The 17,118-nt window shown below is 45.0% G+C and overlaps 3 protein-coding genes and 2 long non-coding RNA genes across 6 annotated transcripts; 2 read left to right on the plus strand and 3 right to left on the minus strand.

Moving 5' to 3' along the window:
* The first annotated feature begins 1,391 nt into the window (after positions 1-1,391).
* LOC115059125 (uncharacterized) lies at positions 1,392-4,748 on the plus strand. Of its 2 annotated transcripts, none has more exons than XM_029526734.1 (7): positions 1,392-1,534; positions 2,252-2,353; positions 2,621-2,749; positions 2,886-2,960; positions 3,778-3,848; positions 3,933-4,104; positions 4,489-4,748. In XM_029526734.1, the coding sequence occupies exons 2-7, from the start codon at positions 2,285-2,287 to the stop codon at positions 4,696-4,698; spliced, it is 726 nt and encodes a 241-aa protein (XP_029382594.1). In that variant the 5' UTR covers positions 1,392-1,534; positions 2,252-2,284; the 3' UTR covers positions 4,699-4,748. The 2 variants fall into 2 exon arrangements, with proteins under 2 accessions (XP_029382594.1, XP_029382595.1); XM_029526735.1 differs by having other exon boundaries at positions 2,660-2,749.
* LOC115059126 (uncharacterized) lies at positions 2,818-5,295 on the minus strand. The gene is made up of 4 exons (XR_003842153.1): positions 5,173-5,295; positions 4,338-4,693; positions 3,920-4,098; positions 2,818-2,905 (listed from the first exon to the last, which is right to left on the minus strand). It is a non-coding gene; the product is annotated as an uncharacterized LOC115059126 (long non-coding RNA).
* A 35-nt stretch (positions 5,296-5,330) lies between these two features.
* On the minus strand, positions 5,331-12,793 carry LOC115059128 (uncharacterized). The gene is made up of 4 exons (XR_003842154.1): positions 12,628-12,793; positions 12,471-12,538; positions 12,132-12,318; positions 5,331-6,361 (listed from the first exon to the last, which is right to left on the minus strand). It is a non-coding gene; the product is annotated as an uncharacterized LOC115059128 (long non-coding RNA).
* Positions 7,795-12,423, plus strand: LOC115059124 (kelch-like protein 26). Its single transcript, XM_029526733.1, has 4 exons — positions 7,795-9,672; positions 9,774-10,713; positions 10,796-10,963; positions 11,149-12,423. Exons 1-4 carry the CDS (start codon positions 8,040-8,042, stop codon positions 11,669-11,671), a joined length of 3,264 nt encoding a protein of 1,087 aa, XP_029382593.1. The 5' UTR covers positions 7,795-8,039; the 3' UTR covers positions 11,672-12,423.
* A 472-nt stretch (positions 12,794-13,265) lies between the features above and the next one.
* On the minus strand, positions 13,266-16,809 carry LOC115059096 (kelch-like protein 33). Its single transcript, XM_029526688.1, has 5 exons — positions 16,599-16,809; positions 16,010-16,547; positions 14,968-15,916; positions 14,680-14,850; positions 13,266-14,019 (listed from the first exon to the last, which is right to left on the minus strand). Exons 1-5 carry the CDS (start codon positions 16,791-16,793, stop codon positions 13,488-13,490), a joined length of 2,385 nt encoding a protein of 794 aa, XP_029382548.1. The 5' UTR covers positions 16,794-16,809; the 3' UTR covers positions 13,266-13,487.
* Positions 16,810-17,118: the final 309 nt, after the last annotated feature.

Genomic DNA, 17,118 nt, shown 5'->3' on the forward strand with positions numbered 1-17,118 from the left:
AACCTGTGTTGTCCCAGCGTGACTACTGAATACTGAATCTCAACTCTCTCATGGCCTGGACGGCGCAAGATTAACATCGTGAAAACATCATATGAAATCACCCCCAGTTTGCTCTGAGAATTATATTAACAGATTTAACTTGTTAGGCTCAGGGATGGGGCTTGAATTTTGTAAAGTTTATTTTGGTCTGTGACTTTCATACTCATGAATCCTATTAACAAAAAAGTTGAAATTCTCACTGGCTGCTGTGTTTTTAGATTCATGAGCTTTAAGGCATTTAATGATGCTGAATTCACCACAAAGCTCAGCCATGAGCTCAGTTGTGTTTTTAGGGAAAGATTTTAATTTATATTTAAAACGCTCGACACTTTATATCTCTTGGCAGCTAAACTTCTCATTTCCTCAAAGGCAATCACACACCAGTGTACCACACTGCTGTGAACTGCACAGTCACTGCAACAATGCATTGGCAGTCAGGATTTGTAATTGTCTGGGTGTGGGACCCCTCCTTTGCACCTAATCATTGGTGGGTTCACGCAAGCACTTGCAGATCATAGTCCAGGATGTGAATCCAGCCAGCGGTAGAGTTGTAAAAAATACAAAGATAAAAAGGCGGTCTGTCTTTTCTAAAATTAAAGACTTCAGCGATGAAAGTTTCAGATCTGTGGCATTTAAGCGTATTTCAGTTAGCTGAAAATTTTGGAATATGCAACAACGATGCATATGAAGTCCCAACTTTTGCAGAGTCGAAATTTGATTTGAAATCTTTATTGTTCCAACTTTGCCTGTAAATGTGAGCTGGTAATAGTCTACCTTTAACAAACTATTCATGCTGCACACACAGCTCATTTAGTCAAAAGTTGTACTTATCAACACCCAGATGCTGATGTTTATATTGGAGCTACCAAACAAAATATTATGTGCCAACAAAGAATTCTTGATTCATGATGTGAAAATATAGTGTATGCATTCTTTATATTCTGGAGGAAACATAAAATAATTTTGCATATACATTTGCTTAAGCTGTAACGTCATTTAATTATGTAAATGACTAATAATTTGTTGTTCAATAATAAAATAATGAATTATATTTATAGGACACCGTACAGTGAATGAAGACTACAATAAATACAATCAACAAACATAAAAGAAACAGAAGTTTAAAGTGAGAGATCTTAAACAGGTGAGTTTGGATGTGAGGACGCAGACAGATCTACTTTTATTTCGAAGGTCTTGAGCGGAAGTCGCCTCCTGCTACTGTCGTTTTGTCTCTGTGCGCGCTCCCGCTTTTTTTTTCCTTTTTTTTTGGGGGGGGGTCGCTCGCTCCCCCCCACCCCCCTCCCCCGCCTGTCACCGCCGCCTCTGACGTCACGCCGGTAATCCTCCACAATGTCAAACATCCAGCGGCTGAACGAGCTCATGGCCGCCTCGCGCCACGATGACCGCCGCCGCCGCCGCCGCCGCCGCCTCGTGCCGCCGCTCCTCCTCCTCCCCGCTCACCTTTAACGGCTGCGGCGACAGGAAAGCGTCAAAGGTAGGACTGAGCTTCATCCCCCCCAATTAATAATATCACTGACGAAACTCTCCACATTCGTCCGCGTGACAATCCTTATTATTATTATTATTATTATCATCATTATTTTTATTAATGTGTCCGTCGCATTCAACATTAAAATAAAACATCTCTAACGGGAAAAGTTGTCCCGCACCGACGGAGCTTGTTACGTAATGCGAGTGCGGAGCCTGCTGACAGATGTTGACAGATGTTACAGTGAGATGACAGATCCGATTCTAATCCCTCAAAAAATATTAATCCTGCATGAGGATTCTTAAATGTATTTAAAAAAATAACACTTTAATGACTAATAAGTACTTTTACTCAGTAAAACCAATATTCGCCTTGTTTGTGGCTGATTGTTGGTCATACTGTGCACAGCTACAAAACGACAGATATTATTTTAATGTGTATTTTAATATTTATGGGTGATGGATTCTGAATTCATTCTTAACCACTGACATCATCTAAAGTGTTTTTTTAACAGCTAGAGTTGCTGTCAGTTATTTGCATTGATGTACAATCACAGTAAGTACGTATAATTAAATGAATTATTATGATTAAAACTCATCTGAAGTCTGAAACAAATGGCTGGTTTTTTTTTTTAGGGTTTGTAATTAAAACTTGCTTGCCAGCACAGAAGAAGAAATAAACCAGCTGCTGTGAAATAATCTTCATGTTTGTGTGTCCTAACAGATCTATGAGAGTGCGTGAGCCAGGTCAGAGGTCATGCTGCGGAGGGAATCGGACTCCCACGGCCTCTTTTCCTCCAGAGAGACGTCTGACAATGACTGTGAGGTGAGACTGCATCAGTGTGTCCGAATGGAAAAATGAAGAAGCGACACGTGAAACGCGGTGAGATTCTGTAAATATAGCGCAGGCGTTATTTACTTCTTTGTCTGAATCACAACTCGAATGTCTGGTGCTGCCAGTCAGAGCAGTTTAAAAACCGAGTAGGTGGAAAATCCAGAAATCTCATCGCCGAGCCGCCGACTGAATTCAGGATGTTCTGACTTAAACCTCTGAGTTCATTCCCCACGGTAACTTTTCCACTTTGTGCATTAGAAAGGAACAAGAAGCTTCAAACCCGTCTCTCTGTCTCAGGTGGGGGCGAGTTGCGTAGAGGTAGATGTGGCGTGTCAGTGCGAGGCCGGTCCTCGTACACTTTATTCAGAAGCACACACGCCCACGCCGGTGAGTGCTCAGCCGTCAGCGTCTCTCTTCATCTGTAATTGTGCTCTAAACACTTCACACTGACCTTTCCGTCTCCCTCGCCGATTTGAAGCGTTTGTCAAATGTCGTTTCATGTCTGCTCTCCTCTTCTTCTCAGGACACGCTGCTGTGTGAACACTGTGGAAAAAACAGAGTAACGATGACCAGGTACTCTGAGGGATACGGCACCGAGGTAAAGTGTGAGTGCGACGGCAGCTTTTATTTTTAATTATCTTTATGATTGTTTCAAGGTTGACAAAGATCTTTTTACACTGCTGATTCTTTTCAAGAGGATTTTCAGCATCTTTAATATAAAAACCCAACACTTCAAATTTGTCTTTTATAATTTATATTAATATATTTTAAGGAACATTAACATGCCTTCATTTTGCCCAAAACTCTCAACTTGCACAACAATTAAAACACATTTATGTAAGTAAAATGAAATAATTACTGAGATTGGTGTCAGTAAATCTTTCATGTGGAGAACAGAGACAAAGCACTTAGCAATTAGTGGCACATGCTCGTTCTTCTATTTGCATGTGAGCTTGTAAAGGAAAATCAGGAGATAGGAAACAGCCGCCAGATTAAAAGCCTCTGAGCTCATTAGTCGTGTGTAGATGTGTTAGCTGAGTCACGCAAAACGATAATAATAATAATGGTGGTAATAAAAAGTGACGCATGAGAACAGTCCCACAGACAAATGCCATCATCAAGTGTTGTTTTTGGTTTGCAAATAGTGGCGGTCACTGATGATTCACCGCGGCTGTTTGGTGTCTCATCCAACAACTGCAAAATAAAATTTCTTTCCAGAGTGGATGCGGAGGCTGTGTTGGAGATAGAGAGAGTGAAAAAAAAAAAAAAAGACTTTCAGTCTTTTCTCAGAAGGAAAATATTTGTCTTAATGGAACAGCTTTTAGCATTTTATGTTGACTTTTCTCTTTTTTTTTTTAAATTATTATTATTTTTAATAACATGTTGTGTGTTATATATGTTTCATTCCTCGGCAGGAGGAGTGCGTCTTGTCCGACCCTCAGGGGGAGAGCGACGCAGACGCTGATATCGAGGATACAGATTGCAGGTTTGTTGAGCACAGACAGACACTTCCACTCTTTTTTTTTTTTTGTAAGCGTGTAACCTCGTGCCGCTTACCTGATTGGTTCAGGCTCCAGGAGCCGGGATCTCTCCAGCGAATCAGCTCGCGGAGACGCAAGCGACCACGGGTGGCGCGGCAAGACACCACGGAGAGCGAAGACGACGGCGGGAGGAGTCACAGATCCCACCGCTGGAACCTCAGGCTCAGTCCTGACAGAGGACACAGCAGAACCATACTGGAGGTAAAAGAACAGATTTTACTAACCTCAAAGGCCATTTACATGAGGGCAGAAATCAAACCAGATAACATGCAACAAATGCCCCAACTTTGAATATTGGCACCAGAACTCTATAAAACAAAGTTAAGCAGCCAATTCAGCATAATGTGTCAAGCATTCAAGGTAACCTGGAGATTTTTTTTTTTTTTTTTTGCCACTAGAGATGCTAAAGAGCTGTGTTTTTAAGAGAGGGTCACCTTTTTATTTTTATCCAGTAAGTGATGCAATGTACAGTCTGGCTGCTTCTCCACCCAGAGCAACGCCACGTACAAACTCAAATGTTTGGGTTCAGTTTAAAGATTGAAAAGTAAGTTCAAGCCAAATTTAGCCCTCCTCTCTGTCTTCCAGGAGAGCGTGTCACAGGTCAGGCCGCTGATCATCTGCCGGCCAAATGCGGAGAGGCGGGAGAGTCCGGACGAGCTGCCCCGAAGCTCCAAGCTGATGTCTCTGTGGCCGTCATCCCTCTCTCTTCCTCTCATCCTCCTCCTCTCGCTGCCCCTCTCCCTCTCCCTCATCATCGTCATCGTGTCCTTCCTCCTGCCGTGGGCCAGCGCTTGACCATTTCATTTAAAAAAAAATAAAATAAAAAAAAAAACACAAACATGTAGTGGATAGGACAAAAACTGAAACATGTTTTGGATCTTTTTCACAAACTAAAAGATATCAGACGTGTGGCTCCCTACATTTTGGAAATGTCTGTTGTTGTTTTTTAGGAGGAGGAAGGGCAACGTTGATTTTGGACTCATGTTGCACCTCACAAATCCAGTCTGTTCATTTACATAAATGAACTCCACAAAGACTCAGATCTCGCTTCTGCCTCATACAGTCTCACCTCCCGTCTCACTTCCTCACCCCCTCGTTTGTAAAAATAAACCTCTCATCTCGCTCCTTATTCTAACAAACCACAGGAGCGATATGTGAGTGTGAGGGGGGGGGGGGTTCAGGGCTGTGCAGGTACATTCAGAAAGGAAAAATAATAACAGGCTCAGTAGGAAAATATTTTAAAGATGATGCTGCTGAACTATGCAATACCTCTGCTCCTACCGCGGCATCTCAACTGCTGTAGAAGAACGTCCACTATGTCCTTGGCACTGTCGTCACCTTCTTGGCCCCTTTTCTCTCCGGTGAATATTCTCTCTGAATGCAGGGACTTATCGTTCTAAAATAGAGCTTGACCCAATTTAAAAAAGCAATAGGAGAGATCTGATATAGCACCCATCAGGTATGAGCTACTGGACATCTGGTATTTTAATGAAGAGATTACGTGTATTATTTTACTTGTTGTAGACTGATCCTTCTTCTTCTTCTTCTTCTTCTTCTTCTTCTTCTTCAGCGGGATTACACCTGCATGTTTTTAGTAAAATAAGCTGACCTCAAAGTTAAACAAGCTGTAGTGGAACTTAATTATGTTAAAACAATTTAAACTCTATGTTACGGTCTTACAGTTGAAACCTTAGTATCATGTTTGATAATATCTGTGTCAAGTCCATGTTGATGAGCTGTGATTTAAGACGAAAAGTGAGCTTGACAATCAGTCCTGTTGCTCATCTCAAGGTGAAAAACTTTTGTAAAGAGCCATTTTGTCGCAGCTTCCCTGTACTGTATGTTGAATCTTATGTTGTTTTTGAATGTTTTCATACCACACCGATGCTGCTTGTATCCCTGTAGAGAAATGTTTGTTTCTAAATTAAGGTTAGGTTGTACCGTATGAACTAATTTGAATCATGTTGAAGACCTTTTTCTCTCCCAGCTGGTTGTATTGCCTGTCCTACATGTTAAATTATATTTCAACTTCTTTCATTGAGCCATAGAAGTTCAATAAAACTAGATTGTATTTTGGCAAAAAAAGCTTCTTTTTTGTGGGGTTGTGTGTGTGGGAGGGTTATGATAAACTTTTATTATCTTCATTTTTTTATACATCTATGTTTTTGTAAGGGTAAAACAGAAAAACATGATGATTTAATTAGTGAGGTTAAATCTTTTAAAGTTTTTATGTTAGATCAAAAGTCTGAATGATCAGGACTTAACTGGGGAGGAGAAGAAGAGTTGAGACTGCATGTCCCAGCAGTGTTTGCTCTGGTGGGGGGGGGGTCCCTTAACGAGGCTGGCGCTCTCCACTCCTCCTCTCACTGCCGGCGTCGTCATGGTAACAATCAGGACGGCAGAGGAAACAGACTCTTCATAAGTAGACCGTGAACCCAAACATCCTCCGAAGGTGATGCTGCGAACAGAGCAAACATCTGCTGATTGACACGTTCATCTCAAAATCTTTAAAAAGTGCAAAATATAATCTGAAGCTTTTAAGTTTATTTAAATGCATTCAACTTGTCTTCCTGCGTAGGTTTGAATAATAACCCTGACTCACTTTTCTGCTTATTTAAACCCCCGTGTGTGTGTGCGTGCAATCCCTCACACTCGAGGGGCTGTGAGAGACCAGCCATTGTGTCCGACAGGTAGGAGTGTGTTTTAAAAAGACATGTTGCCCACAAGTTTCATTTCCATCACACCCACACAAGCCCCTTCAACCTCAGTGGATAGAATTTCAATAAGAATTCAGTCAGCGTGTTGTCGGTCCAGGGATCTTAGCGCACACTTGTGTAATGTTAGGACTGCCTTGATGCTAAAGAGCAAAGATCTTTAGTCGGGGTTACTGAGTTTGTTTTGCCAGAGAGAGCGAGCAACAGCCCAGCTCAAGTGTAGTCTGGTTCATCGTCCTCTGAACTGCAGCTCTTAAAAACAGTATTTTCTATGTAGCTGGAAGATGGTGAGACAGACGTGTGGGACTGACGTAGCTGTGCAAGTTGTTGTACAAATTGTGTAACTGATATGTTAGATCTCAGGACTTAAAGCATCCCAAAGTGTTTTTCCTTTCTTTTAACGTGTTAACACAAGGACACGACATATTTAGGGGAGTCCATTGTTAGCTGCCTGTTCGTGAACTGTAAAGGTATTTTCCAAGTCAAGGTTACAGTGCGACCCAGCTGTTGGCTTTCTCTGTCTGCACAGATGCCGCAGAAGTGTATAAATTGTGTTTTGTTGGCCCCTCGGCCTTGTATTTACTCTCATGCCTCTCGATACTTGACCCAGATACTGCTGTGTTTGGCCGTGGAGGAGCAATGTGATCCCACTGATGACCCTCTAGGCATTTAATACTGATCCTCCAGTCATATGCCCCTGAATTAAGATTCCTGCCAAAGCCCGCAAAATGTCTTGGTGCACAGTTTTGAGTGGGCAGAGAACCAGCTGCCTCCAGCTCCAGATTATTCACTTATTTATTTCTCGCTCGGCCCAAATATTTATAATATAAATTTAAGAACTGTTGATATTGATCACGACAGCATTTGGATGCAATGTTGAGTCATATGAGAACACAAAAACACAATGAACAACCTGACAACATGCATGATTATCACAAAGTGAGAATGGACTCAACAAATAATAAAAATATACCCAAACATTTGGCGCATAAATCCCTAAAAAAAACCTTTCTTAGGCCTCAGGCCGATGGCTCAGACAGTCTTGAATTTCAATTGCCCTGTGATATATTAAACTTAATAGCAGCATGTTTGGTAATGTCAGGAATCATGGGCATTTGTGTGACGGTCTGGCATTCATATACAGAGGGAGAGAGAGAGAGAGGGAGAGAGGGAGAGCGAGGCAGGAGAGCAACAAACAGACCAGACAGCTGACGGGATAAGACGTAGAGCTGCTACAACAATAACAGCAACATCCATTGGACATATGTGATATTCTCTTTCTCTGAGCATTTCTGTTCATAGGATGTACAGAAAGTAAGTGCCCTCCAAATATTTTGGCATTCAGGAGGTGTTAATGTGACAAGACTTTAGGAAAGGAAGGGGGTTTAACAGGTTGGCAGAGATTAACGTTAACTGGACTGCATGGCTGTAGCAAATCCATGTGTCCAGAAGAAGTGGGATGAATGGAAGAGGAAGATGGAGGAGAACGGGGGGATGGAGTGGAGGGGGACGGTGAGTTGTTGGGCCAAAGTGGAGGCGAGTGAGGAGGAGGAGGAAGAAGAAGAGGAGGAAAAGGAGGATGACACTGACAGTAATGGAGAGGAAGTGAACAAGGAGTCAAACGAAGCAGGTTGGAAGGGAGAGGAGACGGAGGAGATGGGGGAGAGGAAGGTAAAGAGGAAGAATGAGGAGGAAAGAGACGAGGTGAAGGAAGTAGAGAACGCAGAGGAAGAGGAGGAAAATGAGGAGGAGAGGGAGCTCACGGGAACAGAAGAAATGCAAGAGGAAGAAGTGGAGAGGGAGAAATTGGAGGAGAAGAAGGTGACGGAAGCAGAGCAATGGGAGGAAGTTGGAGGAAATGAAGTAGAGAGGGAAGAGGTGGAGGACAGTGAGATGGAAGTAGGGCAGGAAGTGGAAGGAAGGGAAATGGTAGGCAATGAGTTTGGTAGGGAGATGAAGGAGGAACAGGAGGGGGCAGAAGGAGAAAGTGATGAAGATGAGGAGATTGACAGAGGGCTGATGGAGGCAGGGGAACGGGAGGAGGAGGGAGAACTGGAGCAGATAAGTATGCGGGTGAAGGAGGAGTCGAATGATGAGGGAGACAGGGAAGTGAAGGAGGAAGAGCAAGGAAAGGAAGCAGACGACGAAGAAGACAAACAACCTGAAGAGGAGCAAATTGGACATTATGACCTCAGTGCACCACAAGAAGAAGAAGAAGAAGAAGGAGGAGGAAGAATAAAAGAGGAAGACGAGCTTTCATCTGAGGATGAAAGCTGCATTTCTGAAGAAAGTGGCTGTAACAATCAAAGCGGACTGAAAAATGGTGATGAGACGTCAGAGAGGTCGGAGAAGAGCACCATGGAAGCGTCGCCTTCTGAGGAAAGACGAGAGGAGGACGAATCAGAATCAGTCGCTGATTCCTGGGCAGCTCATGTGGAAGAGTTTCAAGACGATAAAGAAACGGTTCCAGAGGTGGAGGAAGACTCCACAGACGACGGGGATGAAGAGGTGGTAAAGCTCTGCTGCAAAGATGATTATGCCACAGACATATTCCACACTTTGAAAGAGTTCAGGGACTCTTTTCTTCTCACTGACCTGAATTTGAGCACAGAGGATGGGAGGAGTTTGCATGTGCACTCCCCCGTCCTGGCTGCTGTCAGCTCGCTCATCCAGGAGAGCCTGAGCAGAAACACACAAGGAAGAGAAGATGATGGTTCAGTCGTCGGACTCAGCACGTGGTCACTGTCTCTGGGTTCAGAGGTGGATCGCGTTGGATTGGAGGCAGTTGTGGAGTTTGCTTACTCTGGATCTATATCTCACCTGAATGAGGACACAGTAGATCAGATAAAAGCTGCTGCTCAAACACTCGGCGCTTCCCGGGTGCTGGATCTCTGCGCCGAGGAGGAGGAGTCCACAGGAAGTGGAGGGCAGGAGAGAAAAGTAAGGATCTCTGCTGCAGAACAAATGAGGATCAGCCTCCAGTCCATCAAACAGCTGTTGACGGACAAGCTGGGCTGCGATGTTGTTTTGGAAGCAGTCAGAAAACCGCTTCACGGTGAGTACATCACCAATGAATTCATTGGAATAATGTTTTGTATAATAAGGAATAACACACATAAAGCAAAGAATCAGGGCTCATCACCGTGCTGCGTCTAGTCCACAGAGCCATCCTCGCTGCAAGCAGCGACTACTTCCGCGGCATGTTCACGCTGGGGATGAGGGAGTCCCATCAGGCCTGTGTGCCTCTGCCCTTCCTCTCGGCCTCAGAGCTGGAGGTCCTGATCAGCTGCTCCTACAGCGGCGTCCTCCCCCTCAGCTGGACCAACGTCTTCGAGGTCACCAGCACCGCTCTCCAGCTTCAGTACCAGCCCGCCTTGTCTCTGTGCCTTCAGTTCCTGCAACAAGAAATCAACCCCGACTCCTGCCTGGATGTGGCGTCTTTCGCCGAGGCTTACGAGATGGTGCAGCTTCTGGAAGTGGCCGATGATTTCGTCTTAAGGCAGTTCCAAAAGGTGGCGTGCACCTCAAAGTTCAAGGATCTGCCGGCCAACCATCTCCTGAAGTATCTGAACAGCCACTCTCTCTGCGTTCCATCTGAGCTGGTTGTATTCAAAGCAGTGGTGGCTTGGATTCTAGCCAAGCCCAAGATAAGGCTTCAACTCGCTAAAGAGTTGATGAAAGCCGTCCACTTTCCTCTGATGACCTTCAAGGAGTTCAAAGAGGTCCAGCGTCTGAATATGTGGTCGGATCACAGCCTGGTCGAGCTTTACGAAGCCATTTTCGAAGATTTCTGCTCCTCAGAGACCGCACTGCAGGACCAGTGCCGCATCTACCTGCCAAAGGAGAACCTGGTCCTGATCGGAGGGGACCAGATCTCTGAGGACATGGCAAGCCGAAACATCAGCAAAGAACTCTGGTTTGGGAATTCCCTGAGGAACCACACGGGCGTAAAAAAAGCCGTGGAGTGGAGGAAGCTGGGCGAAATGCCGGAGCCGGCGAGGTTCTGCCATGAAGTGGCTGTGCTCAAAGGTCAGCTGTACGTGTTCGGGGGAAAGAAATATTATGGCATCAATGACATGCTGGATTCTGCTTACAGGTGAGAGAGCTCTATTTGGAGTCATTTAAAAAATAAAAATAAAGGTAAAGCTGTAAACATATATTTGCCACCACATCTGCAGGTATGACCCCCATGAAAACAGTTGGGAGCGTCTGGCTGACATGCAGGAAAAGAGAAGTTCCTTCTCCGTGGTCGTGCTGGATGGAAAGATTTATGCTATCGGCGGACTCTGTGACCCCGAATACACTGACAGCGTGGAGCGATACTGCCCCGCTGCAAACTCTTGGAGGTGAACGGGAAGGGAGGGTCAACTTAGACAAACAAACATCGGCCAGCTCGGCAGTTTGTGCTGCAGTTAAGCAAAAATCATTAAATATAAACGACATCAAAAAAAAAAAGAAAATGTATTAAAGTAAAACTGAGGTCATTAACAATGTAAACTATGTCTCAGCTGAAACAAATCTTCTCTTTCAGCTTCACCTGTCCCCTGGATCTGCCTCTGAGTGGGCACGTTGCAAAAGTTTTACAAGGACAGATCTTCGTCTCAGGAGGGTTGAACAGTGACTACAGCTGCCTCCCGTCCATGTTTCTGTACCACCCAGAGACGGGGAGCACCTACCTGGAAAACATGAGCCAACCTCGGGCTCATCACTGCATGGAGGCCCTGGGCGACTGCCTCTACGCAGCAGGTGGAATCACCACAGATACAAACAATACAGTCATAGACCAACTGGCCTGTGAGGTGTACGACCCGGCGGCCGACTCCTGGACGGCCTTCACGTGTCTAAAAGTGCCACATGTTGGAGCAGGAAGTGTAGTCATGGAGGGAAAGTTTTACGTGCTGGGCGGATACAGCCAGGAGGACTACAGCGACACTACAATGGTCCACCGCTATGATCCCGCCACGCAGAGATGGGAGAACATGGGCAAGATGCCCGGGCCCAACAATGACATACGAGCATCTCTGCTCTGTTTGCCTTCACATTTCCGCTTGTAAGAAAAGCAAAATACAATCAGTCGCTTTAAAGTTTGACAATGCTGAATGTGCATGTGAACAGAGGTAGTATTTTTGTAATTTTGCACACATTGCACCATAGTTTGAGGAAAATATAGCATCCACAGTGTGTGAATTCAACCTTCAGGCATGTGACTTGTATTCTTTTGTATTTGGCTCTGTAAATTCAACTGAACTGTTCTAGTTCAACTTACTATTAAATGATTTATAACTCGGGATGGAGTGACAATTAATTCCTCATCACAACAGGATAGAAATCGTTTTATACTCCTTGCTGCAGTAACCAGCTTTGAGCATTGGAGGGAACTGAAGGTACAGACCAAATCATCAGAGGGAGGAAAATGACAAAGTTAGAAGTTTATTGTAGTTATTTGTCTGACATCCATTTTTCTTTAAACTCTGGAAAACCATGTATGTTCTTCGTCATTTTTCTCTTACACACCTTTTGAAATTGAGAAAAAGTTGTCACTCTCCAACAGCTGAAAATGGAACAGTACCCGCATTTTGATGGTAAGCGTCGCCAACGTTGGAGAGGACCCTTTTAAAAACCAGAGTCTTGTCCGAGCTGGGTCGTCTGTAAACCTCACCAACGTTTGCCAAAGATGCAGAGAACCTGATCTGAGGAGCAGCTGTGAGCAGAACAGTGAGAAGAAAACGTGAAAATATCAACATGGAAGATACAAATGTTAAACTGAGAGGAGAGATTTTTCCCGTTTTCAGAGAAACCAGACTTATATCAGCATGAGCCCGTGAAATAAAACAGCAATCGAATGTGTCTTACGTTTACTGCTGCTGTTTGATCTTTTCTTTTTCTATCTCCCTCCGTTGCATTCAGTCTCATTTGCAGGTCTGTAAAAGTAAAACAATTAATAATAATGGGGGGGGAAGCCCACAAACAAATGCATTAGTAATCATTTTAGGTGGAAATAATGTTTTACCTTCATTCCCTTTCTTCAGTCTGCCCATTTCATCTTTCTGTCTCATTGAGTTTTGGCTTCCAGCCCATTAATATCGTTCTCACATCGTTCAGTTTGTCCTTCTCAGCTTCTCAGTAGCCGTGTTATCATCCACCTCCCCTCTCTGCCATGCCTGTTTTTTGCTTACTGGACCCATTCTTTATAAAATGATATCCTAAATATGAAGCCGTTAAGAATATAAATCAGATGAAATTGAAAGCTTAATGTTCAAAAATCCTCCTTGAGGAGATTTTTTATTAGACTGTTTCAGATATTTTGTAATGTCCCGTGACTCCAACCAATCCTGTGAGTTAACCTACAGGCATGTATACAAATATCAGACTCATTAGTCATGATCAGGCTTCTGAAAAGACATCATCCATTATAATGAATTTAAGAAGTTATCCTTCAAACATACAGACTTGAGTCAAATTCATCTTTGCTTATGAGCAACGGATGAAATTTTCTACGTTCCTGTAATGAAAAATACATTAAATATTTCTCTAAAGAAAGTTTTTAAATGTTTTTCTAACTTAACAGTAGAAAGTTTTGAAACACATAACCCATAACTCGAAATGTGAAATAATTTATTTTGAACAACTTCTGCTTGAGGTTGTAGATCCTCCTGAAGAGGTTTTAATTTTGATATAAGCAGACGGAGACACAAAAATGACAACAAACTATTTTATACATATATTATTTCATTTAAACTCTTTCTATGACAGCACCAACGGTAGTGGTAGTTTTCTATCTACTTTAAATGTACAATTAATCAGCCTGATTGTATTCTGCCATGTTTCTATGTTCAACACTTCACCTGGTAGCTTTCAGCATATCGCTCATTACAGTCCAGATTGGTGTCTGAAATGTTGAGGCAGTCGGAGCAGACATGCCCGAAGGTCAGTGACAGCCCCGGGCAGTTTGCCCATGTTCTCCCACTGCTGCCTGCCGGGGTCAAACCGGTGGACGAGTCCAGACTCACTGTAATCGTCCTGGCAGTATCCACCCAGAATGTAGATCTTCTCCTCGAGGATAGCTGAGGCCGCGCCGACGTGGGGCACTGGCAGTGACGCAAAAGCAGTCCAGGAATCGGTCACAGGGTCATACACCTCGCAGGCTTGTTGGTCCGTGTAAAACTCCCTCAGGTTACAGACTCCGCCGCTGACGTACAGGCGGCCTCGCAGGGCCTCCATGCAGTGCTGGGCCCGCTCGTTGGCCATGTCTGCCAGGTAGGTGGTCCCTCTCTCTGGGTGGTACAGCAGCAGGGAGGGCAGACACACGTACTTACAGTTGAAACCTCCAGAAATAAAGATTCCTCCATTTACGGCGGCAGCAGCGTAGCCACTCAGAGCCTGATCCAGGGGATGGACAACGCTGGGAACAATAAGACGAGAAGAACAGACACCATGTAGGGTGAAAGCTTTCAGTCCAAAGTACACTGCTCATTCAGGAGAGACCATTTTCAACCTCTGTAGGTAAAAATATCAGCGCAGCTTCCAGAGTAGATTCATGAAGAAAGCACAAATAAACACAAACATGCAGCTGTCTGGTTTACTTACATTTCAATTTCCCCTTCAACAACAACAAGCCTGCAAATTCAGCAGCTGAGCTAGCAGGTGAAAGATGGATGGCTTCAGTTGCAGACTTATGGACGGATGGGAAACCTTGCAGCTCTTGACTTTTCCTCATTTTGAAATGATTGGGGGGTGAAACAGACCCTGATCTGCTCAGCTGTGTTATATTGCACTGCAGTGAAAGCCTCCACCATAAATACACCACTGCCCCCTACTGGCATGGGACACAAATGCAAATCCACATGCAAAACAAACAAATGAGACAAGAGACGTGAGAAATCTAATATGGCAACATCAACTTCCTGTCTTTCCTCTCTTCTGTTTTGCCTTATGATGTGGGAACATTTGTATTTCTGACAAACTTTATCTTTAATCCCTGACATGGTGCTGTATATAATAAAAACCATCTGAGATTGAAGAGCGTTGACTATCATGAGACTTCCCTGATGTCTGCTCTTACCTCCAGGAGTCGGTGTCTGGGTTGTACATCTCAACGCTGTCTACATTGGTGTTGATCTCCTTATCTCCACCGATGGCATAAAGTCGTTTCTCATTTGCCACCACTGAGAAGTTACTTCTAAACTCGTGCATGTCGGTGAGCCTCCTCCAGCCGTCCTGAAGAGGATCATAACTGACATTCACACAGCAGGAGAGAAAGGTAAAACGTGAGATTACCAATCTGTGACACAATCCTTCGGATGGAAAAGGTTTCTGTGAACGGACTGTCTCAGTTTTTTTTTTTTTTTACCTGTAGGCAGTTTTCATGATGTTATCTTTAGCGTAAAAATAGCAGCCTCCAAACACGTACAGCTTCGCCTCCATCACTGCCACTCCGTGCCTGAACTTTGGCATGTCCGGTATCTCACTCAGCCTCCTCCACTCTATCTCTTTGACCAACCCTGTGCCACTTCGCAGGGAGTTTGCAAACCACAGTTCCCCGCTTGGTACACGCAGACCCATATCCGGGTTCAGCTGGTCTCCCCCTACCAGAACCAAGGCGTCTTTGGGCCGTCTGACCCGACTCTGCTCTTTGTTTTCCTGGTGGCTGAAACCAAATTCTCTGAGCGCCGAGCCGTACAGTTCAACTTCTTTGTTTCCAAAGCACTCCATGCGCAGGTTGATGGCCCTGACTTCTCTGAATTCTCGAAAGGTCATGAGGGGAAAGCGGACCGCAGTCATCAGCGAACCAGCTTGGCTCAACCTCTCCTCGGGATCGGCCTCGATCCAAGAGGCCACAGCTCGGAATACAGCCAGCTCCGAGGGCACGCAGAGCCCATCGCAGCAGAGGAAGTCCAGAAGCTTCTCTGCTTGTAGGTCCTGAAACTTTGCTGTGGACGACACCTCCCAGAAGTTCCTCAGCACAAAGTCATTGGCCTCTTCAAGGAGCTCCGACATCCCGTATGCTTCGGCAAAAGAGGCAATGTCCAAGCAAGAGCTGGCATCTATTTCCTGTTGCATGAAGTCCAGGCAGAGCAGGAGGGCAGACGGGAACTGGAGCTGCAGGGCGGTGCAGGCGATCTCGAACACACAGTCCCAGCTGAGCGAAAGGTTTCCGCTGTAGGAGAAACCGATAAGAGCCTCCAGCTCACACGCTGGCAGGAAGGGAAGGCTGATGGAGGCCTGCTGCGATTCCCTCATCCCGGAGGTGAACATGCCACGGAAGTAGTCGCTGCTGGCTGCCAGGATAACTCTGTGAGCTAGAAATACGTAGAAATAAGAGCATAAAATCGAAAAAAAATGTTATTAAATTAAAATTACAAAATGATTGCAGTCCTAAAAATGACACTAACCATGAAATACAGCCCCATTCACGTCCAGAATCACATCACATCTTACTCTGTCTGCTCGCAGCTTTCCAACGGACTGACGAGTGATCTTCATCTCTTCTGGAGCAGACAGAGAGATCTTTAGCTTTTCCTTCTTGGCACGTCCATCTTCTTTCGCCCTTTCCTCTTTGGTGCAGAGATCCAGCACTCTGGGGACCCCCAGCAGCTGAGCTGCAGCCCTGATGCTGGCCACGGTGTCTTTGTTTAAAGAAAATACCGCCCCTGTGTAGGCGAACTCCACAACTGCCTGAAGGCCGACGTGATCCACCTCAGCACCCAGAGACATGGACCAGCTGTCCAGTCCGACGTCCCTCAGCCTCTCCGCGATGAGGGAGCTGACAGCCGCCAGGATGGGGGAGTGTAGGTGAAAGCTGCTTCCATCCTCAGTGGTCAGAGTCAGATCTGTGAGAAGAGACGAATCCCGGAGTTCCTTCAAGGCCCTGAACATCTCATGAGGAGAGCTTTCCCTCCGACACGTACAGCCGTCATCTCCAAATCCTTCCTCGCTCATGAGCTCCCCAACGCCCTGCTGACCTGTACCGCTCATTTTGACCTCTGACCCCTCATTTTCTCCCCCTCCACTCGACAGCCCCATCCTGGCATCATTGTAGGCCACAATCCTCCTGAACTCACGGTTTTCTCGCTCTATCCCTTCTCCGCCTTCTTCGACCACTCTTTTCCTCCTCTCCTTCTCTCTCCTCCACCGCTCTTCCCATTCCATTGGCAGGTAACGCCGGGTGAACTCCATTTCAGTAGCCGGACTTAACTTTCCTTTTAAGATGAAAAGGTTCGCGGTATTTCTTTAGTATTTATAATTGTTGATAGAATATTGCAAAACTTTCATTTGCAACGTTCACTCATTTCATTTGCCTCCTCAAATCTTCCTTTCTCCCTCAAACACTTCCCCTCTCTCCGACTTAACTTTCCTTACTGCATAAACAAGCAGCTATTTATAGCCACTGGGTCAGGGAGCTTCAGTTTCATGTGAACGTTCGCCGAGGAGAGAAATGGAGATTCACTTTATTGTCATGACACGATGAATGAGGTAGACAGGAAGTCAAAGACTTCCATAC

This window comes from Echeneis naucrates, chromosome 18 (genome assembly GCF_900963305.1).
Source record: "Echeneis naucrates chromosome 18, fEcheNa1.1, whole genome shotgun sequence".
NCBI lineage: Eukaryota > Metazoa > Chordata > Actinopteri > Carangiformes > Echeneidae > Echeneis > Echeneis naucrates.

Excerpts from the sequence above, each read along its gene's own strand:
- LOC115059125 (XM_029526734.1), top strand. The coding sequence starts at position 2,285 with ATGCTGCGGAGGGAATCGGACTCCCACGGCCTCTTTTCCTCCAGAGAG. Across the intron at positions 2,354-2,620 it reads CGTCTGACAATGACTGTGAG|AAAGGAACAAGAAGCTTCAA; the intron begins GTGAGACTGCAT and ends TTTGTGCATTAG. Across the intron at positions 2,750-2,885 it reads AAGCACACACGCCCACGCCG|GACACGCTGCTGTGTGAACA; the intron begins GTGAGTGCTCAG and ends TCTTCTTCTCAG.
- LOC115059124 (XM_029526733.1), top strand. The coding sequence starts at position 8,040 with ATGGCTGTAGCAAATCCATGTGTCCAGAAGAAGTGGGATGAATGGAAG. Across the intron at positions 10,714-10,795 it reads ATGCTGGATTCTGCTTACAG|GTATGACCCCCATGAAAACA; the intron begins GTGAGAGAGCTC and ends CCACATCTGCAG. Across the intron at positions 10,964-11,148 it reads CCCGCTGCAAACTCTTGGAG|CTTCACCTGTCCCCTGGATC; the intron begins GTGAACGGGAAG and ends CTTCTCTTTCAG.
- LOC115059096 (XM_029526688.1), bottom strand. The coding sequence starts at position 16,793 with ATGGAGTTCACCCGGCGTTACCTGCCAATGGAATGGGAAGAGCGGTGG. Across the intron at positions 14,851-14,967 it reads ATCATGAAAACTGCCTACAG|TTATGATCCTCTTCAGGACG; the intron begins GTAAAAAAAAAA and ends TGTGAATGTCAG. Across the intron at positions 14,020-14,679 it reads CCAGACACCGACTCCTGGAG|CGTTGTCCATCCCCTGGATC; the intron begins GTAAGAGCAGAC and ends TATTGTTCCCAG.